Source organism: Alternaria arbusti (assembly GCF_024043155.1).
Source record: "Alternaria arbusti strain BMP 1465 chromosome Unknown scaffold_6, whole genome shotgun sequence".
NCBI lineage: Eukaryota > Fungi > Ascomycota > Dothideomycetes > Pleosporales > Pleosporaceae > Alternaria > Alternaria arbusti.
In genome coordinates this window covers 1,569,672-1,593,695 of record NW_026249946.1, presented here as the reverse complement: position 1 = coordinate 1,593,695, position 24,024 = coordinate 1,569,672, and the positions used below count along the sequence as shown (strand labels likewise).

Below are 24,024 nucleotides of genomic sequence, written 5' to 3'. Positions count from 1 at the left end.
CTTGCTGTCTCTCGTCGGAAATGGAGGAGAAGCTACTGTTTACTCGGTAACCGATCATCAAGGTGCGGAAAAAGTCGGCATATCGTACTGCGATGCCCAATCGTGACGAGCTTCGCACCACATCATCCCATGACGTGTCGATGAATACTCCATGAAATCCGCTAGTTGATACATAAGTGGGAGTGTTCTCCGCACGGTCGTTTTGTATCGTAGACGACCTCCAGATGACGGTGTCGAAGGTGCAAGCGCCAGCTGTCACACCATTCCTGCCATACTGAGTGACTGTAAAGAGTTCTCTGTTACCCCCGGCTTGGAACCAATAGTTTGGATCTGCCATTTTAAGGCGAAGTTTACCAGCAACATGCCATATCGGTAGCCAAGAAGGATGCATGTCGCCCATAAGTCTTTCTCTACTGTTGTGAGTGACAGCCGAAAGAACGAACGGCGCTTCTGCGGATTCCCCCATCAGTGCATAGGCGAGACGAAGATTGAGATCGTCTATCGAAGAAGTGTAGTCTGCCTCCACGAACGTGCGGCCTGCACTGGCAATCGCGGCTGAACAGCCCAAGAATGCGTAAACATGGTCTCTGGGATCGCTTGCTTCCAGGGGCCGGGCTTCCATAAGGAGCTCCCAAAAGGGCTTCTCTTTGAAGAAAGTGGTGGCTAAGTAAGCCAATCCGCTGCGGGATTGCTGCCATCGTTCCGGCTGATGGATATTGTAGTAGAGATAAAGAGCTATGCGTCCTGAAAGAAGATTCGGGTAGTACCCAACGATACCCCAGAGGACATCCCGGAAGTCTTGTTTTACATCTATCCACGTTGCTAATTCCAATAGATCGGCAATATCAATGCTGGCTGAGCCCCAATAAACGCGACATTCCTCAGCGATGGCGGATTCCTGAACAGTCCATACTCTTCTAAACCAAGGTAAATCGAAGAGGCTCACGACCCTTGACCATCTTTCTCTGTACATGGGAATAGGGTACGGTTTCGTAAAGGGTGCCATTCTGACTGTCTTTTGGTTCGCTCGTGAGAACGAAGTCGCAAAGTATTGATTGGCCTCGAGAATTAGAGCGAATGTATCTGCACCGATGTTTGGCTCATCGCAACCAAGCCAAACAAGTGTACGTTTCGCGTTGGCATACACCTCACCCATTCTCTTCACTTGATGTCCCTTCTCTTGATCATCTTTCTGATTGATGCACAAGGCATCCGCCCATAGTACTCGAGGCTCAGATGTGTGTCGGAAGTTTCGCAGCGCATCCGCGAGGCTAATGGTGATCGGTACTCGCAGTCCATCACACTGCACTTCGACAGTATCGTTGGGGTCGCCCCAAACATATGATATCGCTTCATATGAGCCCTTAGACTGTTCTATGTCGACAATCTCGAGGCCGCAGTTGATGTCATGGTCGTTGTCGCCGGGTTGTAGTCTTAGTACGCGTATGAAATCGCCCAGAGGTAGTGGCCGGTAGATCGTATCGTTCTGTGTTTCGTCGCATACTTTCGGTCGCTTGGTTTCGGGAGGCGAAGAAGGGGACTCGATTCTGCGTTTTGACATGCTGAGACAGATTGCTAAGAGGACTGGGTGAGCTTGTAGAATTGTGGTGTTGGTGGTAGGATGTAAGTTGGGGAGGCAGGCTGAGGGCTGTGCGAGAACGCCGGCAAGGCAGCTACAAGCCACCCACATGCTGATAGGCGAGCCGTCATGCGTGGACGTGGCCCCCGACACCCTCGGTAAGGTATCGCTGGAACTCTGGCAGATCATTATCGGCACCAGAACGCACGCCAACTTGCTTGATGGGACGTCAACGGGCACTTCCTTACAGCGAACATATAGATATATTAGACCTCTAAAGACCACTTGTGCCCCAGTAGTATCTAATGCCAAACAAAAGAAATACCCCCATACCATGTATATGCCTCCCAACCCAGCCGCGGAACCAACCAGTCCCGCGACAGCAAATGCCGCCTAACCCAAGGAAAAGTGGTATGCTGTGGTATCATCCATATGCGAGCCCTCAAAACGCCATGTAACACCATTCCAGTCCATCAGACGGACTGCTGATAGACCGTGTAGACCCGTTGCTTACGGGCAGGTCAGACTCCTCGTCCTCTTGATGTCGCCTAGTCCCAACACTTCTCCCCTGACGTGCTTGGGTACCTGAGCTTTCGCCCAGCACTGCATAGCTACTCTGCGCATGAGTTCTACCTCCTCGTCCCGCAGTCTGAGTTGTCGCTTCGCTAGCTTGCTCTTCCTGAGCTTGACGCCCTTCTCCTGAACCGCTTGTCCAGATACAACGAATGGCACCGTGGGATGTGTAAGCCCGCGCTTCGAGCCGGGGCGTTCGGTCGTAGGAGACGAGACGAGGGACTCGAGGTTCACGCACTCAGCGATGAGAGCCTGAATGCCAGCGGAAAGCTGTGTTGCGCGCGAGAGGATATAGCCCCAGATCTCCGAGCCCTCCCAGAACGGGTCGTTTATAACGGCGTGTTGGAGCGCGGGGAGGATGTGGGGGAGTGGAGGCAGCGTTCGGTCCTCGATGTGCTGGGGTGGTTCTTCTTGCGTTGGCGTTGCGATGTTTGCTGTGCTAAGCAGACTTGCGGCGATGGTCAGGCGGATGTGGCTGTCGGTGCTGAGAGTCGCTGTTACGACACATGCTGGGCAGCCCCGGGTGCGGCACCAGTCTGCTTCTTCGGTTATGAAGCACTGCAGGCCGATGAATGCGCTGCGGGATTCGCCGGAGAAGGCGAGCTCGAGATCAGAAGCGCGTTGTGTGCATAGTGCGGCCGAGGCCAGTGTGGATGCGCGGGAGAAGAGGGTTACGACGGGCATGATGAGGGCGTGGAGGATATCGCGGTGGAGTATGTACGTCTGTTTCGCTTGGGGAGAACATTGCGTGTGTGTTGCGCAGAAGCTGGCGTGCTTGTTAGTACTTGATATTGCGATTGAGGTTTGCCGTGGAGCTGGGGGTGAATAGGCATGTGGAGGTGGAGAGAAGCGATACGAAGCGCGATAAGCTGCTCGCGACGGGGGAAGAGGAACAGGAACATGAACATACTCAGCATCACCAGCCAGATGCCTCCTCAGCGCGCAAAAGGCCTTTGACTCGCCCAGCGCCTCTACATCCTCATGTGGGATCACAAAAGGGCTCTCCATCGGCACAGCGTATCCGTAGTCCATCGTATCTCTCTGTCGGCGTGGCTATCTCGCTTCGCATCGGTATGCAGTCGGGCTATCTCGAGTCGAAAGGCAGACGAGAACGAACAAGCTTCTTCGCACGACGAGGCTAAAAAGCAAATAAGAGGGGGAAGAGCAAAGCAAGCAAGATGCTAGGGAAAGAAGACTTCGAGGGTATTATCATTATTCCCTGCAACGGACGGCCGTTCCCTATTTCACCCCCCAAATGACGCGAACGAGCCTCCCTCATGCCCAGGAGCTCCACCCGCTGCTGCGCTGCCGGGGTGGAGACTGCTGTAGATCTAGACTTGCATATTGCGCACCCCCCTTTCCTTATCCGCCCACGCTTGTGCAGAGCCCGTATCCCACGACTGCTTTATGTAGCCAACTAGCTCGCGCCAGATGGCATCACCACCGGCCGGGAAGTACTGCCTTTCGGATTCGGGCAGAAAACGCGGCGTGGGCGGTTAGTCCCCTGTTGAACATCAACAGCTTGCTTTTCTCCGCACTTCAGCGGCATCAACAACGAAGAAGCGGTGGAGCTTTTATTTTGCGACCTCGTTAATTTGAGGGGAGCGAACTGCCTCCTGTATCTCATACAGCACGTGTCCCCGCGCCTACGTACTTCTCTCCCTTTCCCCTAAACCAATTTGCGAGCATGATCTTCAATGATGCAAGCGCAGCTATACCGACCCGACCGCACAGAGGCCGATCAACCCGAACATCGCGATCGAAACGAAAACGACGTCGTGGGTAGAGCGGTCGGTTGACAAGGACGACCCCGCTGAAACACGTTTCGATAAAGATAGTCGTTAGCCCAAGGGTTCGCGAGAGGCACTAGATATCGCGACATTGTTAACTGCCGCACTATTGGAAGCGCGTAGCGGCCGACATCACCACCTCAGCTGCGCCATCCCTCGGCTTGCAGATGTCATGGACGCACCGCCTGTATCTCTATGCGAATGGTTCTTACACCTGCACTGCGAACTATTCGGCCCTGCGTCGCTGGCGATATCGCTCGGTTTATGAAATATGGAGCCGAATTACGCGTATCGCTTGCTGGTACCGCGGCCGTGAACAGGGTCCGTCCCGTCAACGTCGCAACATGCTACAATGACAGGACAGAAATGTTTGCGTGGAACGGAAGATTGTTGGTGAAATTTTCATGACGCTACAATGATTGATTCAGATACAGGCTGATACGGGCTGAGAGTGGGAATTGGCTGACGATGGCGTTTGCGCTACGGAGGACGGGCGCTCCCGTGATCGACGCTACAGCAGGATGCAGTCTCAACTTTCCTGCTTGAGATGCACTATCGTGGTGCAAACTATCAGTTTCGCTGTTGAGATGACGTTGCCCAGCCAGTACCACGGCTGATGTCGACGCCTCTTCCCCCTTTCCGGTCTTCGTTCTTTCCCCACGCTCATCCACCAGTACAGTAGAAGACCCCTGGGACGTGCAGGCGCATCGGCTTTTGATCCGTCGATTTGGCTGCTAGTCAGGAACGACTGAAACGTGCAGTCGCACTATCGATCAATTGTCTTGTAGCGCACGCCGGAGTGACAAGCGTTCGAGAATGATGCCATATTTAGTAGCATGACAGATTCGTCTTGTAAGAAACGACTGCAGCTAATGTAGACTTTGCGTCTATCGGACTTGGGTACCAGTGGACTTCAGATAACGGACAAGCTATGCATCGGCTTTTTGTGGTTTGTTGCACTTCGATATCGAGAACGGTAGCTCTAATGAACTCTAAGATTTGTTTGGACAGACCGTGCCGCCGGTATCCTCTGGTCGATGATAAAACATTACAATATCAGCGAAGCCTTCTTCACCTAAACCAGAAAACTGAGTACGACCCATCGTTGCTAAGGATGCGTCGTTGGGTGCCGTCGGCAGTCTGCTTCCTCCCGAAAGGATCCGTAAGTAGCATTGTAAGCTTCTCTGAAATCGGGCCCATCTCTTGCTTCGACACAGGTATGGGTGGGCTCAACAGACTCGGATCAGGCTGCAGGATGGCAAAGATGCTGCTTTTTGATCGGCCGATCATCCGACGATGGACATCTTGCAAGTGGTCGTATAGGGGCCAGAGTGTCTCCAGGTATCGCGCGGCAACGGGTTCGCATGGTTTACATGGCTCGAGCATATCCATGCACGACTTGGCGTACGTGAGATCAGCCTCGACTCCTTCAGTTTGACCGTCCATGAGTTTAGTCGTTGCGCTGAAGAGCAGGCAAATGGCAGCTGAGAATGCCCAGTAAATACTATGATCGTTAGTTCGTGGGGTGTTCGGGTTTTGTATATGAACTTACATGATCCAGCAACGCGTTGTCAGCGTACCGTCAAAAGAGATAAGGCTCAATATGCGAGCAATGTTCTGGGCAGCCATTGCACATTCCTGTCGGTATATCTTGACATCTTCGACTGAAATGTTGTTCAACGCAGATGGAATTCCGTCGATAAGCTGGGCTTCTGCTGAAGCCACTAGTAGCTGGCGGTATAGCAGGACCAGTGCACCAAGATACATGATCTGAATCAGTCAATAAAATGATGACACAAGAAGATGGAAGGTTTCCTTACGTGCAACATAAAGACCGCTCGCCTTTGGAAGACTGTCAAGTCTTGTGCGGCACTAGACAGAAGCGTAGGGATCTGTAACGTTTGCGGAACTTCTTCACGCCACTTTTCCAGCTTCATTGTGAGCATGGTGATGTTCCCTTTGGTAGCTAGCTCTGGAGATGCCAGTGTCTTGGCAACCTCGGCGGCTATCAGGTTGATCTTGCTGGTTTGCATGTGTATGAGTTCATCGATGGACAGCTGATCTTGGCGATGGGCAATGCAGGCGACCTGGCCATGTTAGTACCATAAAAATCAATGTAGGCTCGCCCTGGCATACCTGGATGTCACTGGCTGTCACCTCAGTGGGATAACCGAGGGTGTAGGCAAGCCATGAATCCATGAATACGAGGCTACGGAATATCTTTCTCCAGTGGTCGTCCGTTGCTGAGCGAGACGAAGTTTGCAGAGCCGGATACTTCCAACGGGCGATCTGTAGTCCTGCAGCTGTGGCTTGTTAGTACAATCACATGATCAAGTGTACGAGTTGAACATACCGATAAGATACTTGGCGCTCATGTGCTTCTCGAGCAAAGAATAAAAGGACAAAGATAATAGCAAGCGCATTGTGCGGAAATAGTCTTGTCTGGCAGTCTGCTCGTTGAAATGAAGGGTCCCGGATGCGTAGAGCAATCGGCGCATCCGATCAGGGAAGGCATCGATGTCGTAATGCGCGCCCATAGCAGCAACTGTGAAGCATTCGGCAAGTGTCATGTCGTCCACCTTCTTTTGGGGCCGGTAGATGCGGTCAAGTATCTCATTAACCTCATCATAAGTCCACATGAAGAGCAGCGACCCAGTTCCTCGCACGAACGCGTACATGGACCGCCGAACACGATCCTCGGTCGGCAAAAATGCTTGACTGAACTGCTGGCCGGATCCATTGAGTATCTCGCCTCTGAGAGTGACCAACTCACTGAAGGCCAGCGTCAGAGCATTGTGGCATGCTTCGGCTTCGGGTCCGGCTGATATGCTGCTTGATTGGAGAGATACCGGGCTGTCTGAAGAGCTCGGGCTGGCACGTGAGTATTGTCTCGTGTTGTTAGAAGTGTCGGTCGTTGAGCGACTATTCGTCGGTCGCTGTTTGCCAATGCTCGGACTTGATTGTTGCGACTTGAACTCGTTCAGATAGGCCTGATACTTTCGCCAGTTATCCGTCTTCTTGTAGTCGTCCATTTGGGCTTCGAACTCTTGCATGGCTCGGGCCGCATTGCTTTCCCAGATACGCTTTCTCTCAGAAGGAAGCTCCTGCCATCTCCGGCCGACTTCGCGAGCTATATCCACAAAGGATAGTTGGCTGACCTCAGGGTCGGTGCGAAGCTGGTCGGCGAAATTTACATCTGACAACAAGTTAGATCAAGTCCTAATGATATCATGTACGAAGAGCGTACAGGCAGTCTTTGGCTTCTTTGGCGCATTTGGGTCTGCCCGCGGATGCCGCCTGTACCTCCTCTTTTCTCGTGGTGGCAGGGACGTTGTTTGCCTGGTGAAGCTTTCCAAAGCGGAGGTCGATAACGACGTCGGCTCAGGCGAGTTATTATCTGGCTCCAGTGATAGTGATTGAGGGATGCCGCGGTACGTGGCAATCTCGCGCTGTAGTAATCTCCTGTGGCCAAGCTTGAACTCGAGCGCTGTTAAATCGTCCTCCGTGATGTCTAAAACCGTCTCCCAGTTGTGGAACCCATTCTCAGCTAGAACCTGAGCATACTGAGTGAGCCCAAGTCGCTCCAAGACTTCAGTGAGGTCTGGGACAGAAGAACTCGGAAAGGTAGGGATCGCCATGAGGGGTGACGTCTGTGGTGGAAGAAGATGGGAAAAGGGACAAATGGCATATATGAGGGCTGCCACACGGCATGACAGATGCCGCAACTATGGCCTTACAGGCGGGCTGAAGCTGAGATGGACGGTATAGGGTAGCGCGCAGTCGTGGCCGGTGATCCAGACCGCGTAGATGAAAAGAAGGGTGTTCTGGGAGAGCCTCGAACGTCACAGCCCGGACCCACTTTTGACACACGCTAGTGGCAGTAGCCGGTTTCTGCCACAGGGCAAGAACTTCCATGGGAATTTAAGACGCCGCCACACGACGCGCCCATGGTGTTTGTGTTTTTCCATGAGCACGTATTGCTAAGACGGCTCGGTCCTGCTGCTGTTCATCTCATCTCGTTATTGCTGCTGAGTGCATCGGCCTTCTCTAGCGTGCTACCGACATCAGCAGCAGCACCGCGCTGTGTCCAGACCTCAGAACACCACGCAAAGACAACGATGCGAATCATGTGGCCCAAACACTCACTACCAGTGTGTTGCCGCTCAATGCAGCTATACGCGCTCCAGAATCAACGTATGATCTTTTGCGCTATCTGCCGAGGGAATGATTCCCGGGAAGCTTAAAGTTGACCGCCCTTCCACCACTCAAATACATGAAGCAGCTACGGAATTGCTTTCCACCTCCCTGTTCCAGTCAGAAGCCATCATCTGCACTGCAGTGTCTCTTGAGTGTGTAACCCACGACCGGGGTTTACCGATCGAAAGCTGCTCGACGATCGTGTTCTTATGTAGGCCAAAGGCCTAGACTGCTCGTGCATCTCCGATACAGCGGCGCGCCATCTCGCCAGCCTCTAGCTTACCCACACGACTTCCCGGTTCCCGTGCATCTCTGCGCCACACCTCCGCGCGATGAGTAGGGAATGTCTCTTCGCTTGGATCGGTACCCTTTCCCCACACACTCTTGCTGATCATGGCCATGGTAGATTCGCGCAGCCTTGCCATTGGCGCTGGCAAAGCTGCTGATCTCCATGCTGTGAAACGAGCAGCCTCGTGGCCGTCGTGCTAAGCACGTGCACTCAGATTCTGTTCATCGACTTGGAGCATTCAGCCATCAATCATGAGGCTCGTGCCTGGATCACGCATGACGATCCACGCTACACAAGCATCAGCTGTCAAATCGCATCAAAGGGTACATCAACCGACACGTGCACCACGTCCTTGGCCAAATATCAGGCTCTCTTGAACTATCAAAATTAGTACGACTGCCCAATCCTTACACGAGCTACTGCAGACGGTGGGCTTGGAAACGCCCCCAAATAACACTGTTCTGTACGCATCATATTGAGCAAACGGGGGGTCAATTTTCGGAAGTATGCACTACGCTACAGATACTTTTGCATCAACTCTTTCACGCGCTCCAGGTTCAGCCCTTCAATCTTGTTTCCGTTGCCGTCCATTGTCTCCGCCATGCAGAGCACATTGTATATTGCTTCTTCGACTGCGTCAGCGCTCGCCTCAAATAAGGCATTGATTGTCTGATCGTCGGTCATGGTCACCGATACCTCTCTCGCCTTGTACGGATCGACAGATACCTGCCCCGCTGTGACTGTCTGCACGTTCAGCTCGTTGGCGGTAGAGAACGCGAGGAAGACATCTCCGGAAGAGTTCGTGCCATAGCCACCTACGCGAGACAATCCGACAGTCGCGCGTTTGGCCAGTCTTTGCAGTTGTTGTGGGTGAAGCGGCGCGTCCGTGGCCAGGATGATTATGATGGACCCATCTTTTTTGTCCTTCTCCTTCTTAACCTTGAACAGTAGGTTCGCCTGTGCCAGCAGTTCTGGATCTTCAGGGTTCTCCTCAATCTTTCGCTTCTGCTCTTCATAGATGAGTCTCCCAATCGGCGCACCTCCAATCTTGAGATCCCACATCTTGCCGTAGTTCGCTTGGACCAGAGCCGCGACTGTATAACTCTTGCCATTCTCACCAGGTACCACACGAGAGCTGGATCCAGTACCACCCTTGAAGTAATGGCAAACCATACCCGTTCCACCGCCCGTGTTTCCCTCCTTCACAGGGTCGCTGCTTGCTTTGGCGATGCCATCTACGACATGCTTCGGTGTCACAGCAAATTTGGACACATCGTGCAGGAAACCATCAAAGGTCTCCGCTACGACAGGCAATAGGAACCAATCGACCTTTCCATTCTTGTCGCAGTTCTCGCGGATCGCATATTCGTAGATGCCGTTGTACGCTGAGCCAACGCCAAAGCTCCCCGTGATGATGATTGGGGAGAAAAGAAGGCCCATCTCTTCGATCAGATGCGCTCCAGTCATTTCCCCAGAGCCATTGAACCGGAACATGCCTGCGAAACAAGCTTTGTGAAACCAGTCCTTGCGCGGAACGATGGTCGTTACTCCAGTGTTGATGTCGTTTGGTGGGGCATCGGGATAAGCAGGAGATGAATGGATGGACTCAGTCTGTACGAGCACACCGGGAATATCTGTCAGACTGTTCTTTGGACCGGGCTGGTAGCGACCAAGATGCAGAGTTGGTAACAGATCGCGGATGCGCTGACGCGGGATAGTAGAGGGCATCGAATCTGAAGACATTGCAGGTGGTAGTAATGACAAAGATGCGATGATAACTGCAGGGCTCCGGTATAGTTTGAAGGAGAAGTGTAAGCTTGCTACGTTGCAGCCTGGATGCCTCAGGTACTTATACACATTCCTACAGGTTGATGTGTCTGCCTAGCGTATGCACTCAAGAGTAGGTAGCTTACCATGCTCGCAATCCTCCCAGGTACCAACACAACGCCTTTCTCAAGGGCGCAATTTGCGCAAAACATGGCGAGGGCGTTGTCGACCTTCCTAGTCTGCTCATAGACTTACCTCATCGCTCTCGCGGTCCCTCCAGGCACTAACATAACGCCTCTTTCGAGATCGCAAGCCCTGCAAAGCCTCACGATGGCTGTTGTAGCGTTGGAAAGGCTACGTGGGAAAGATATGAGCCTTTATGAGTCACTTTGAGCGATAGCGATTCAACCCACCGCGTCACAAACTCATTGGCACAGGAGATTTCTGGATGCATGCTGGCGACGGAGTTCAGACGACACGAAAGAGTCAGACCCGACGACCCGCTCCTTCACGCATGATTAGCGTAGTGGCTTGCGAATCAACCCCGCCTCCTCAATTTGCGAGACGCACTCCTCAACACCGCTACATCACAACGTTGCAACGTTCAGCAGTCAAGGATGAGTACAGCTGCGAAGGAACAGTCGTCATTGGACTCACGTATGCGATAAGCGGCCGCCGCGCCCGACAATATTTCCGAACAGTAGTTCACGACTCAGGCGCCAAGGCCCACCGAACCGGTTCCTGCATAGCGCATCTCCAACACCACAAGCTTGACCTTCTCCAGTTGATGTGATCTCCGCAATGTGCCGTGTCGGAGTTATCTGACGTAGTCGGACCGCTTTCGAGCACCCCCACCCTTGCTGAGAGAAAGAATCCGCAAGAAAACTCCGAGATACTTGCTCGATGTTCTTGCATCTTCATCTTCACCAACGGACGGCAAGATGCTTACACAACTTCTTGCGATAGGGTTTCTGAGCCTCGCGAAGCCCGCCCGGGCAAGCTATGGATTCTACGTCGGAAAGAACCTAACGCAGGATGGCAGCGTTATGCTGGGTGGCACTGGAGAGGAAGTGTCCTCACACTGGCTTCAGATCTTCCCAGCAAAGGACCACGCCCCGAACGCAACAATCACAGTTGGAGTTACTGAAGACGCATCGATGCCTGGCAAATTGATGAACATCTCCCAAGTGCCGCACACATTCCGCTATCTTTCGATGGAATACTCCGACTTCGAGGGCTTCCCACCTCCGCTGACGAATGGTGGTGTGAATGAGAAAGGCGTCGCTGTTAGGGACATCTGGGCACAAAACCGAGATGATCTTATTGCCATGACGCCAAACCCTCAGACAGGTTTACAATATTCCGACCTAGCTCGTATCGTTATGGAACGCGCGAGCACCGCACGCGAAGGTGTTGAGCTCATTGGCCAGATGATTGCAGAATACGGATATGCCGATTACGGCGGCAACTCGCATCTCATCGCAGATGCGAACGAAGGATGGGTCGTATGGCAGATGTCAGGAGGCAAGAAGCTTTGGGCTGCAGAACGTCTCGGCGAGAACGACGTACGTGTGCTTTACCCAGGTTACATCGAGGACTTCCCGGTCGATTTCGAAAACAGTACAGACTACATGGGTAGCCCGAACATCGTGAGCTTTGCCGTCGAACAGGGCTGGTGGAACCCGAATGGCACCGAGCCGTTCAACATCTTCAATGCGTATGCTTACCAAGCGGAGGGATACACAGCGCGAGATGGAGGCGCGAAGTACATGTCTCAAGCGGCTCTTGAGAACGCCACCCGCGCAATGGCTCCGGTGACCGAGAAAGACCTCATCGAGCGCGTTCGCGACTACCGTATTTCAGATGATGAAGCCGGATATGGCCAGGTCGTGTCTCTTAGCGCAGATATGGACCCGGATCTGATTCGCATCTGGGTCGCTCCAACCGGATCGGTGACCGCACCCTTCAACCCGTGGTGGCTGGGTGTGAAGAGCGTTCCAGCTGAATACGGCCTCCATCGCTATCTCTACAAAGATGCCGCGTCCACCTTCTTAGACACCGACTACCAATATCAAGAAGCCACGCACTTCGCCGGACGCATCTTCAAGCAGGTGCTCTACTACACTTGCTCGGACCCGGAGACATACCTACCCATCGTCCAAAACATGCTCCACGGATTTGAGAACGCTTCATTCGCAGATATGGAGTGGGTCGAGCGCAGCGCCAAGACGTTGGTGGAGAACGGAATGCGAGAAGATGCGCTCGAACTGCTCACTTTCTATTCGCATACTAGGGCTGAGAAGGCTCTGGCTCTTGGAAAGACTATGGTCGATGCGCTAGACTCGTATGTCAAACTTATGGGACAGTTCCGCATGCCGACTGGCGACCGCATCAACGACCCTGGGCTTGGAGCGGAGACTGTGAATTGTTTGGTTGGCTGGGATCCTGATCAACCCGCCGATCAACAGAGACCATTGAGGAGGTTTAGGCGTCAAGTCTAATATTAGGCGGAGGGTACGAGTGATCGTTGTGTTTATCTGTCAGATTAATTGCTTTTGTAATTTGCGCTACACTTTCACCTGCTTGTGGACCGGTACATGCACGAGAAGCACCCGCGAAGCTCTGCTCTGAAGCTGCTGCAAGCACTACTTCTCCATGTTTGCAATTCCCTAAAATCCTGGTCGTGCGCAGTCGCAAAGATGCAGGCCTGAGATTATTTTACAGTTGTTCCAAGGATAAGTTATTTGCGCGATGACGAGAAAGTGTATCAAGAGGTGATTGTGATGGAAGTTGGACTACACTCGTGGACGCGTCGAGACGAAACCATCACATGACTCGGCTCACTAAGCCGTAAGCGAGACGGCCCATGCTGACAGCGGCTCCGTGGCTTCCATCCTTCCACGCTTCCAGCACGCGCTCTACGATGCCGCCAGTCCTTCATCACAATACGGTCAAGGAAATTTCGACGGACGCGTTTGGTGGTCAGATCGAGGTGATCAATGCTTCGTAACTCAGGGCGAACGCGTATCATTGCCCGACACTGCATCAGCAGTCAGACGCCCGCACACGGACCGCCAACCATCTACATCAGATGCCAAGACTTTCTCGCGTCTTGTGCGGAACCTACTGTTCATCTTTCTCGATCCGAGCTCGTAATCCACCAGCTTAACAACATAGCTCCATTGTTGGTGGACGGGGATCCGGCGTCGACCGCCTATGCATCCACAGACCAGGTTATCAGGTCAAATACGGTGTCTGCATGCACGCCCATCATGCGAGACCGACTTTACCCGGTCATTCTACCATCGCGTCTAGGCCGGACACCTATAATCTTACACAGTCCAGTATCTGTCGGATGGACGAGCAGATGAATTAGGTATGCGACCAGGTCTTCAGGTCATGGCTACCGATCACCCCAGGAGTCTACTACCTACGCAGCGTGAAGACAGCACGCCCCACGTGGACTCAAAAGTTCCAAGATTGGAATTGGGATTTTAGCTTTACATACTGCAGACGCGATGCAGTAAGCGGCAGCCGAAGCACACAACAGGCTCGGCCCGCCAGTTGCTTGTGGCCCGAAAGCTAGTCTTCGGAAGGCTTGTTGAGACATCTAGCATGCGAACTTGCCAGTAGGGCTTGCAGAACCCCCGCCTTTACAGCATTTCTTACCAACTGAACCCGCCTTGCAGATTCAGGATGAGGTCCAGGCGATTGAAGACGAACATTGGGGGTATGACTAGCACAGACTCGGCAGTGTTCTTCGTCATAACTAACCAGATTCATGTGTCAGCCCGCACGCGATCGTACCTACAGGGAGCTTGCATACCATGATGCCTATCTTGCAGGCATGGGAACCAACTGTTATAGTTAGCTGCAGGGTTCGATGGTATCTCGATGATGCTCGACCGCCTACGATCAGCTCGATGACCGATCCTCTTCGTATAAGTTGTAGACTGCAAGATGAGCACAGTCCAGGATTGCCGACTCGTCAGCCAACACGTTCAGTTCGTTCGACACCCGCGTCTTTGCGTAGCCCTTCATTGGGTAGTCTGTAGCGTACGTAAGTGTTGGAGATTTCGTTGAGTCGGAGGACCTGCCACTAAGATGCGTGAGAAATGCGCACAATGGTCCTATCATCGCAGAGCAAACACGCCACCGCTGAGAAGAGCATAACACTTTGTTATGTCGCGCCAAACTGGTCTTAACGCTGTGCTACCATGGCCTTGGCTGTCCTGCACAGGCTGTTCAGAATCCCGGCTTGTTTGGCTATGGGAAAGCAGAGAAACATTTACCACTGTTCTGCACCTCCAGAAGTAGCTCCATGCCGGCAACGGTCTTCTCTCTTGCAGACTACCGCGCAAATCGCTACCACGTTACCAAAGAGCAATACCAACTACCTCTAGCGATCATCCATGATGCCGGAGCTCCTTCCGCGGATATCATATAACGTTGCCAGCTGCACTATCTTACCGCTCGTTGGTCCATCACAATCCACACTCCACAAGAGCCACATCTGCTAGTACAAGCCACATGTAACTCAGTCAGCTATTCCGCGTCTCTATTGGCGTTTGATAATCGCATTGACGCTACGCTGATGCTCCTGGCCATGCGTGGGGTAGGCTGTAAACTGCTGTACATCCGAGCTCTCGTCACCAACAACGACAACACACCGAAGGATGAGGCTATGCCTCCCGATGATCCGAAGAGTTGCTGATGCCTCAAAACTGCAGCCTCGCTTGATGGTCATCCTTCTGAGTTGTAGGCGATCACAAGTATAAGAATGCCCTTTCCTTCCGCTCTTTGCTACGACCATCTTCAGCCAGCAATCACAAATCCTTTCTTCAACTCTTACACTCTCCAATATTTCAATCTTCCAAGATGTACGCTCTCACCATTATTGCCGCCGCCCTCGGCCTGGCCACCGCCTCCCCTGCCTCCGATTTCTCGCCTCGCCAGGTCGCTGCTGTTGCCTCCGTCGACCGTTATGCTGGTGCTGGCTGCAGGGGAACCATTTGCAACAAGGCTGGCTCTGGTGATCTTCACGCTGGTTGCAATGCCATCACCGACGCTTGCCAAGCAAGCTTGAGGCTCAACTACGCCAACGCGGGCTGCAAGGGTAAGTGTTCCTTTTCGACCCATGAGATGGGCTTCGAAGATGGAGCTAACGAGATGTAGTCGCTATCTGGACAGATGCCACATGCACCAGTGTGAACCAGTTCGCCAATATCACCATAACTGGAGAGTGCTACGCTCTTGGCCCCCCTATCAAGGGTATCTCCGTCACTTGCTAGAGTACTTCAACTAGAAGAAAGCGCCGTGCGACATCAGGCCTTGTTCGTGGGTCTCGAGGGAAGAACGGCTGAGAGCTTTGTACTTGGAGCTAGAGTAGATATTGCCGCAAGGCACGGAGAGGCTGCGCGACTGCTATCCAACATTACGGTCCGACGCAGCGGTTTGTAGCAATTCACCACATCACCTCCAATTCTAGCTTATTGCCCCATCTCGTGCGACTAGCTTAGCCGTGCTCTTTTTGCCCTGTGAACGTGCGGGATAAAGGGCTTCGATGTTTTCGCCTTGAGGCAACACGCTGCAAGGAAATGATATGATGAGTTATCCAGCGATGACGAAGGTAAAGCCTGAGGTTAAATCCATAACGCTAACGATGGCATTCATTGATGTTGTTATAGCCCCTCAATATTCCAGATATCTATGCAGCTTGCATCTCACCACTTGGGCGCCGTTCCAGTCGGATGTATCCTTGTATCTTGTGTATTCCAGCTCCATGCATCATCGTGCGTCGGGAAGTTCCTCCTCTCTCTCCTTTTTCGTGCTTATACCGAACTTGATTCGTTCCTGTTTCGTAAAACGATGTACTTTAAGAGGATCTCGTTGTCGGGCGTATAAAAATTTGGCGTCGCTGGCTATGATGTAGCTCTTTGTCAGCAAAGAAAGCAAGGTTCTACTTGCCCCAAGACGCCTACCCCTATGTCCAACGGCCTTGCGTCGCATGTGACGGCGATCTGTTGTCGGGGCGTGGAGTTTGGCGTGTGTGGCTTTGTCGATGGCGGTAATAATGAAGCTGTACATGATGCAGGCTATCGCGAGAACGACAACTGCAATAGCGCAGGTAGTGAGGAGATTCATCGGCTGCAAAGATGAGGTGGCGCCCTCAAATCGCACTTTGTGTGATATATGAAAAGGAAGGTGTTGGGGGCCGGACATGTAGCTCTTGCCTAAGCGGGAGTAATGTACCGGAGAGAACTGTGTAGTGGCAGAGTTGTAGCTTTGACAAATCGTTGCGGCCTTGTCATATGTCCTATTATGTCATTGTAAAGTGGGTCATATGAGACAGTCGATCAAAGTGAATAGATGTGCTTGCAGACTCTTGACTTTTAAGCCTTGCTACCGGCCGTTTCTATATACAGACGCTAGTAGTTCCAAAGTCACGACCTCTTGAAACGTATATGCCTTAGACTAGGATTAAATATCTTAAAAGTTCATCCACTGTAAAGATTTATCATTTGTCGTAAACCCCGACCCCCGAAGCACCATCTCGAGTCCGAGGGCTTCACTCATCTCAGGTACTACTAATGCAGCTTTACCGCAATAACCCTCCCACCAGCCTTCGCTGTTCCATCCGTTCCAAAGCCACCCATAGTAGACACATAAAGGGTACTGTTGTCTTTCTCCGTTCTTCCGAATGTCGACGACGTAGAGCCCGCCACCAATCCACCTTCAGCGATAGTCGTAACTTTGCCATTCAGCTCGATGTGATGGATTTTGTCGCCTAAAGGTGCTGCCAATGGCGCACAGACGTACATACTGCCATCCTTCGCAACTGCAAAATCGTCAGGACCGCTGAAGGTTGCGTCGCGCGCGGTTTCGAAAAAGCCGTTGGGTCTGCCAGTAGATGGGTGGACTCGAACGCGGCCAGCCAGAGCCTGGGCGGTGTTGGTGTAGTATACGTAGTCGTTGTGGAATTTGATCCCGTTGGCACCAAGTTGTAGGCCAGGTGCCGAGAGGTTGGCTGCTAAGCTAGGATCCTCGAGAACTACTTCCGTTCTTCCAGTGCTGACGTTGTACGCAGCAACGTTTCCATACATCGAATCTGCCAACAGCAACATTTCGTGATTCAATGCCGCCATGCCATTAGGCATAGCCATTTCAGACAGTTCAGACATCTTGCTGACCTTGACTCCCTCATCCCTGGCAGTCATATCAAGTTTCCACAACGAAAAGCTCTGTGGATTCGTCGCGTTTCCGGGGACTAGCTTCGCAACGATCACAGCGAAGACATCCTCCTGGAACTCGGTAATTCCTAGGGCGCCGGTTGCATTCGGAAAGGTGGCGATGACGGAAGAGCTTGCAGGCGAGCCTTGAGGGTGGACGATAAGCACTTGAGCAGTGTCGAGGGTTGTCACGAGAAGGGAGCCGTTGCCCATTGTAGCGATGTTTTCGGCCCATGTGCCGTTGGGGAACTGGTAGACCGTCGAAACATTCGTGGCAAACGTCGAGGTCATGAGTGCTGAGAAGACGGACAGGAGCTTCATCCTGGCGCGAAAGTGTTGCATAGCCGGTGGTTGATTGAGGGCTTTTCAGGAGAGCTGGGTTGATATTGAAAGGCACGCTGTCTCTGAGTACTGTGTCGGTGATGGGAGAACCCCTTATTTGTGTACATCCCTTGCAGCGAAAAAGAAGCTTGCTTTTCTTTTTGTACGGGTCGATCGTGCATTCTTTGTTGGGCCTTGGCTACGCCCGAGCAATTCTTGTTGCTTCTGTCGTCAACTCTCGCTCTTCAGTAAGCACTCAGGCCACCCAGGCCGGTAAGCACCCAGGCCTAATTACCTCAATACTCGCCATCATAGCGAACACTATCCGCTGAGTAATCCTCAGTTGCGCGTTGAATAGGAGTCCACGTACGCCTAACTAGGTAGCCTTGGACATTCGTCCGACGCCCCAGCGCTGCTGAACTCGGATGGAACCGTTTGTCATCTTTTATTGAAAGGTGCAGTACTCGGGTTGGCGGCTGGAGAGCATTGCGGAGTTAGGGAGTGAGCGCCGTCCGCTGGTTTCCTGACGCGCCATGTCTGAGGAAATTTTGCAGCGTTATCCCAGATCTGGAGCTAGTGCAGAGAGAACCGCATCTTTCAAAGTGAGTCGGCAACAAGAAGTTCCAGACACAAGATGAAGATAGTTGTGTATTGATGTTATGGCGTGCGAGAGGGAGCAGAAGGCGGACGAGCTGGCAGCCACGCGTTGGGTTCGCGTGCCCCACTCATCCGCCATCCGTAGCTAGCGTCCCCACCACCTTGTCCCGTCTCTGCAGCCCGCGGGACCCGTGGACCCGACACAGCTCCAATGCTGCAGGCAGCGGCACATAGTCCTCCCCAGAGAGTCCCGAACGCTCTAACACAGCTGCAATATCGGCGTCGAAGGGTTTCGCACTGGAGACATCGAAAAACTCTACATCACTCTATGGAGAAGGCTCTGCGCACGTGACGAAGCCTGTACGCGCAACGCAGTCTCGTACCTTCAGAACCGTACTTCACGAAATCTTCGTGCTAATGCGCAACCGCGTCTTTGAACACTTCGAAACAGTGGCTTCTTCATGTATCATCAATTCGCGTGGTTGGTAGTACGGACTGTACACAAAATTCGCGAGATCTTCGCACAAGTATGGGCCAAAACAAGTTCTTGTCACGTTTGTATATTGCTAAGGGAGTACAGTATGTAGAATCTAGCAAAAGGAGCGCTTCGAATACAGGCACGATAGACGACGCGCACTCTACTCCATGAAAGGCTTGACCAACTCCAAAGACTTCTCCCACAACAACCTCTCTTTCTCCTCATCGTACGCATGAGGCGCATAACCGGGCTCGTCGGATGCAGGGTCTGGATTGAGTACGCTGGAGATCTGGCACTCTTCAAGGTATTTACCGCCCTGGTCTTCTAAAGCCTTCGCGGTAGCTGCCCAGACCGTAGTCGCAGCACCTTGCTGCGGGCTCTTAAGCGCCTTGCCGATGTTGGGGTTCTTATCCCACGACTCCATGGTCTCCTTGTCGATATGCGTCATGAGGCCGGTGAAGATCAAACCAGGATGGACAGAGAACGCTAGTACACCTTGGCTTCCGTATCGGCGGTTGAGTTCGGTTGCAGTGTAGATGTTGGCTGTTTTGCTCTGACCATACGCTGTCCAGGGGTGGTATTCGCCCTCGAGGTTGAGATTGTCCAGATGGATACCGCCCATGCGGTGGCCGGTGGACGCAAGCATGACAACGCGTGATTTGAACTCTGGGGTGCTCGATTTGACCAGCGTGGGGAGAAGAAGTTGAACCAACAGGAAGTGAGCGAGGTGGTTTGTGCCGAATTGCGTTTCAAAGCCGTCTGCGGTGCGCCCTTCTGGGCATGCCATGATACCTGCGTTTCCAATGAAGACATTGAGACGATCGTGCTGAGCCAGGAACGAGTCGGCGCATTTGCGCACGCTGGCCAAAGAGTTGAGGTCGAGCTCCAAGAGGTAAACGCGCTCGCTCTCTACCAGGCTTCCGAGCGCGGACTTGGCTTTATTGAGATCTCGAGCCGTAAGGAAGAGCGTCGCACCGGTTTCGAACAACGATTTTGCGGTCTCGATACCAAGACCAGAAGAGCAGCCGGTGATGAGAACTGTCTTGTCCGACCATTTTCCTTGGAGGTTCTCATCTGCGATGATCTGAGAGGCCGTAGGGCGTTGGTCACCGGGGCCGTTGGGCGATTGATGGGCGGATGCGTAACGAGTAGTCATGCTGGCGATTTGGTCTTGGGAAGATAGGTAGTAATTGGATGTAGAAACTGTAGTGTTTGATGAGAGGTACAACAGATGAGAAGTGCTGTTCTTTTATACCCTCTTACCGCTGTCAACTAATGCGCTTCTTGTCCACACCTTGTAAGCCTTTGATCAAAAACCTGTTGCTCAACTACCTAAACTCCGCCATCTGTAAGCAGCTCGGAGACGGTGTCCACGGACGCCCTTCGAACACAGCTGGAAGGAAGGGTGCCTTGCTAACATCACCGCTCTTCCGTCTGCATTGACATTCAGTCTCCGAACTAGTCTTACTAAGGAAGTGCACTTTACCAAGATATACCGGAAATATCGCATAACGCCAGCTGTAACATGTCGACGTGCGGAGTGGGAAGCAAACGTCGGCCCTACTTCTCATCGGCGACACAATTTAGAGGCTTGGCGCAACTACACTCCTTGTCCGATTACTCAACTACCCAACTTCACACATCGACTACGCTTCGTGTAATTCCATCGGTTTCGTGTTGAGATCGGTCCACCGCTCTTTGCGTCACGGCGTTGATCAGCCTGAACAATGTATCACGTCCGTACGCTCATCGGCGCTTGAACTCACTTTGCCAACCATGGAACAGTAACAATTCCCATTGAGAGTGGTAGCTGCATCAAAAGGTGCGCTCAATAGTAAAGGTAGCATCCAGATGTGAAGCGCATCGATGCATGTGGTATTTGCGGCAAAGGAAATAACATCATGACGTCACGTCCAGCCTCCCTACATAGGTACCTGCCTCACCACAACATCGCTCCTTCCATACAAGACACATTCAATACATCTCAAATCCCCCCAAAATGTCGACCCAGCTCAAACTCCTCGCCAACTACGGCGTGATCGGCTTCCTCCTAAGCACCGGCCTCTTCGCCCTCCTCGCACCCACCACATTCGCCGCCGGTTTTGGCATGCCCATCGAAGCCGACACTTTCGCATCCGGTTTCGTCCAATGTATGGGCGGTCGCAATTTGACTTTCGGTATCATCGCGGGCATCTTCCTGCAACGAGGGGATTTAAAGGCCGTCGCGTTGATGGCGACGATGTTGGCGGTGGATGGATTTGTGGACGGACTGGTGACAACGAAGTATGCTGGGCTGGGGTTCGCGTTGCCGCATTTTGGTGCGGCGGTGATTATCCCGTTTGTGAGCCGGTGGATGGCGAGCTAGGCGATCGGGTGGGGATTAGGATGGGAGATGTTAATGGGCTGACCATGGGATAGGCATCATCATCATACAGTAGCATGAATGCGAGTCACATAGTCGGTGTGTTTTGTTGCGCGAACGAGAGATCCCAGTACTAGACACGTTTATCTCCTCTTCCTCAGCGAGATGGTCTCATCCACTGTCCCAAATCCAAATCGTTCGCCTTTTGTCCCCACGGTGTTCTCATCCATCAACTTTCCGTAGCGAATCTCTAAACTCTTCAACTCATCAGACATTTCGTCTATCGCAGCTACTCTCCCTTCCAGTATGGCTCGGCCCAATTGCGTATCACCCACTCTAGCCGTCATGATTTGGAGGAAACCGCCATCAGCCGCAGGCACGCGGTTACGCCAGAGCGACCAGATTGCGATGGCCATAAAGACAGTCGCTGCTGCTATACAGATGCTGTATGGGAGGATAAGACTGAGCGGGCTGCTGAGCGTATATGTACTGCGGTATCTCGTACTCGTTACTGGTACCATGTCCCACCAGGTACCTAATGCGATGGCAGAAATAGTGACATTCGCCAGGAATTCGTTGAGCATAGGCTCGGTGATATTGAGCGATTGTCTTGGGTCGAAAAAGGCGTCGTAGTAGCTGGAGTCGAGTGGAGAGCTTTCGAATCGAGCCGTGTGGAAGACGGTACCGTTAAGTATATTTTCCTTGATCTTCGTTGCCCTGCGTATTTAGTGGATGTAATAATACCAATTTGTCTTGTTACGATTACTGACCGAAAAAGTTTGCCAGCGCCCGCAATCATAAGATGTGGTAGCGCCTGATGAGCTCTTCCTCTGCGGGCACGCTGGCAGACCGTTTTCCCCCATAGGTATTGGTATCTCTTGGGTACACGTCCCTTCCACAATTGTTCCCAGCGCATCTAAAATAGCCCACTCGTTGGAAATGGGTATAGCCGTGGCCAATCGCTGGTACCAAACTTCAAGTGCTCGTGGTTCTGGCGGAAGCTCGATCTGTAACGAACCCCTTGCGCCGAGCACGTCGACTTGACTCGAGATTGGTTTCACATCGCTTAAGGTGTAATCAATTGTTTGAACGCCGCGCGGAAAGGTGACGCTGACATTATAGAGGGCAGACTTAGCTTTACAAACCTGTTCTTTACGCACACCGTATGCATTCCAGACCAGGCTGCCATTCGGGTTACGCTGCGCACCGTAGCTAGCAATTCTGTGTTGTCTCAATGAGTGCTCCTTGCGCTCTCGATTCCATGCCGATATGAACACAGGTACTTTGGCCCACTTCCCAGGCATATAATCAAGGGCGAAAGTAGTGTTATACTGTGAAGTAGTACATTCGAAACGTGGCCCTCTGAACTGCAGGTTGTACGTAGAGTTCTCTCCTGGATGGCCCGGGAGAGAAAAGATTTGGTTGTTGAACTTGATCGCTTTTGCGACATACATCAACGGCGGCGCAGGTTGACTGCAAAATTAGGTACGAATAGATGGTTGAGATGTTGAGCTTACAAATATGAAAAGGACTGAAAATTGGGCCCTGAAGGTTCTCCCGGAGCAGATGCCATTTGTTCGCCGGATATTGCCTTACCGGCTAAGGTAGGAAAGTTATCATCGCCCGCCAGGTCCAGATTTGGCGGAAGAGGTGGGTTCATAACAGACATATTGTGAAGTTCGGTGATTGATTGAGCCTCGAAGGCTACGGTCAGCGCTCCTGCAGGGTAAATCGTTGCGATACCAAGGCCCCAGGTTAACAGTGCCATGAGCCACAACAAAGGCGCCCTGTATAACCCTTGGGGCTTCAGTAGTGCAAATATGTTCGTACGAAGAATGAAGAGCATCTCGACTGTCGAAAGCGACATTGCCGGCCCGCGTAGGAGGTACCAGAGGTGTTGCGCAAAGCATGTGCCCACGCTAGCTGTCAGTGCAGCTTTGAAGATCGTGCTCAACAATATGGAAACTGCAGATACCTGGCGTTGTGTAAGAAGACTCGTGTCCACCGCCTTCTGGTTAAGCTGCCTCACGAGCACGTAATGTCCTAGCGCAGCTAAGAGAGCTCGAAAGATGTCAATAGGGTTATTCGTATGCGGCAAGCAACACTGACCTGTAAGAAAGAATCCGAAGATTGTGCCCACAGTCTTCCAGAGTGCCGTCAAATTGTTCTCTCTGTTTGGTGAGGAGAGCTGCGCCTCATTCGGTCTGTTCCAGAAGTGTGCTGGGTTGAAGGGCCTGTCAGGGCCTGTACCTTCATTCTGCTGATCAGACTGGTCCTCAGACGTGCTTGCACGACTTGAAGACGTTTCGTGAAATCTGGTGAACATGCGTAGATCCCGGACGGAAGGTGGCCTGTCGGCAGGAGTTGCTACGTCATTGACGTCGCTATGCTGCGATACAGGGCTATTACACACTGTTGGTGTTCCGGCCATTTCCTCCATAGCGTCTGGTTTGTTACCACGGAGAGAGTAAGAAAAGGAAAGAGTAGAGATTTGAAAAGGTGTTCTTCGGCATGGTTATGGGTCTGGACAATGGTAGTGAAATCGTGGCTTAGACATTGCTACGAGATTGAAGATTTACTGACTGCATTGACCCGCGAAGCAGGTACCCAATGCCATAGCGGTTCTCTAGCGTCTGGCTTGTCCGCTATCGATGGTTTGATATTGCGCCACGATAAAAGTAGAGCTGAGTGGATGAAGACGTGGCTATTGGCCCCACGCGAGATGTTCCCCAAGGCTTGAGTGGCGCTAATGCATGTGAGCTGACATCTGTGGATCATGACTGGGTACCTAGGTAGCCTACCCAGGTACGCAAGGCTGATTTCTCGCCCCCACCACCACTAG

The 24,024-nt window shown here is 52.4% G+C and overlaps 8 protein-coding genes across 8 annotated transcripts; 2 read left to right on the top strand and 6 right to left on the bottom strand.

Moving 5' to 3' along the window:
* Positions 1-917: 917 nt before the first annotated feature.
* J4E86_005758 (uncharacterized protein) lies at positions 918-1,561 on the bottom strand (the record flags this gene model as incomplete). The annotated part of the gene is made up of 2 exons (XM_051446290.1): positions 918-965; positions 1,013-1,561. 2 exons carry the CDS (start codon positions 1,559-1,561, stop codon positions 918-920), a joined length of 597 nt encoding a protein of 198 aa, XP_051303057.1.
* A 528-nt stretch (positions 1,562-2,089) lies between these two features.
* J4E86_005757 (uncharacterized protein) lies at positions 2,090-2,836 on the bottom strand (the record flags this gene model as incomplete). The annotated part of the gene is made up of 1 exon (XM_051446289.1): positions 2,090-2,836. The coding sequence occupies one exon, from the start codon at positions 2,834-2,836 to the stop codon at positions 2,090-2,092; it is 747 nt and encodes a 248-aa protein (XP_051303056.1).
* A 2,177-nt stretch (positions 2,837-5,013) lies between these two features.
* Positions 5,014-7,580, bottom strand: J4E86_005756 (uncharacterized protein; the record flags this gene model as incomplete). The annotated part of the gene is made up of 6 exons (XM_051446288.1): positions 5,014-5,446; positions 5,495-5,712; positions 5,763-6,029; positions 6,079-6,245; positions 6,296-7,138; positions 7,190-7,580. 6 exons carry the CDS (start codon positions 7,578-7,580, stop codon positions 5,014-5,016), a joined length of 2,319 nt encoding a protein of 772 aa, XP_051303055.1.
* Positions 7,581-8,944: 1,364 nt separating this feature from the next.
* J4E86_005755 (uncharacterized protein) lies at positions 8,945-10,171 on the bottom strand (the record flags this gene model as incomplete). The annotated part of the gene is made up of 1 exon (XM_051446287.1): positions 8,945-10,171. The coding sequence occupies one exon, from the start codon at positions 10,169-10,171 to the stop codon at positions 8,945-8,947; it is 1,227 nt and encodes a 408-aa protein (XP_051303054.1).
* Positions 10,172-11,136: 965 nt separating this feature from the next.
* On the top strand, positions 11,137-12,696 carry J4E86_005754 (uncharacterized protein; the record flags this gene model as incomplete). Its single annotated transcript, XM_051446286.1, has 1 exon — positions 11,137-12,696. One exon carries the CDS (start codon positions 11,137-11,139, stop codon positions 12,694-12,696), a length of 1,560 nt encoding a protein of 519 aa, XP_051303053.1.
* Positions 12,697-15,073: 2,377 nt separating this feature from the next.
* J4E86_005753 (uncharacterized protein) lies at positions 15,074-15,486 on the top strand (the record flags this gene model as incomplete). The annotated part of the gene is made up of 2 exons (XM_051446285.1): positions 15,074-15,311; positions 15,371-15,486. The coding sequence occupies 2 exons, from the start codon at positions 15,074-15,076 to the stop codon at positions 15,484-15,486; spliced, it is 354 nt and encodes a 117-aa protein (XP_051303052.1).
* Positions 15,487-16,782: 1,296 nt separating this feature from the next.
* Positions 16,783-17,745, bottom strand: J4E86_005752 (uncharacterized protein; the record flags this gene model as incomplete). The annotated part of the gene is made up of 2 exons (XM_051446284.1): positions 16,783-16,991; positions 17,019-17,745. The coding sequence occupies 2 exons, from the start codon at positions 17,743-17,745 to the stop codon at positions 16,783-16,785; spliced, it is 936 nt and encodes a 311-aa protein (XP_051303051.1).
* A 1,235-nt stretch (positions 17,746-18,980) lies between these two features.
* Positions 18,981-19,976, bottom strand: J4E86_005751 (uncharacterized protein; the record flags this gene model as incomplete). Its single annotated transcript, XM_051446283.1, has 1 exon — positions 18,981-19,976. One exon carries the CDS (start codon positions 19,974-19,976, stop codon positions 18,981-18,983), a length of 996 nt encoding a protein of 331 aa, XP_051303050.1.
* Positions 19,977-24,024: the final 4,048 nt, after the last annotated feature.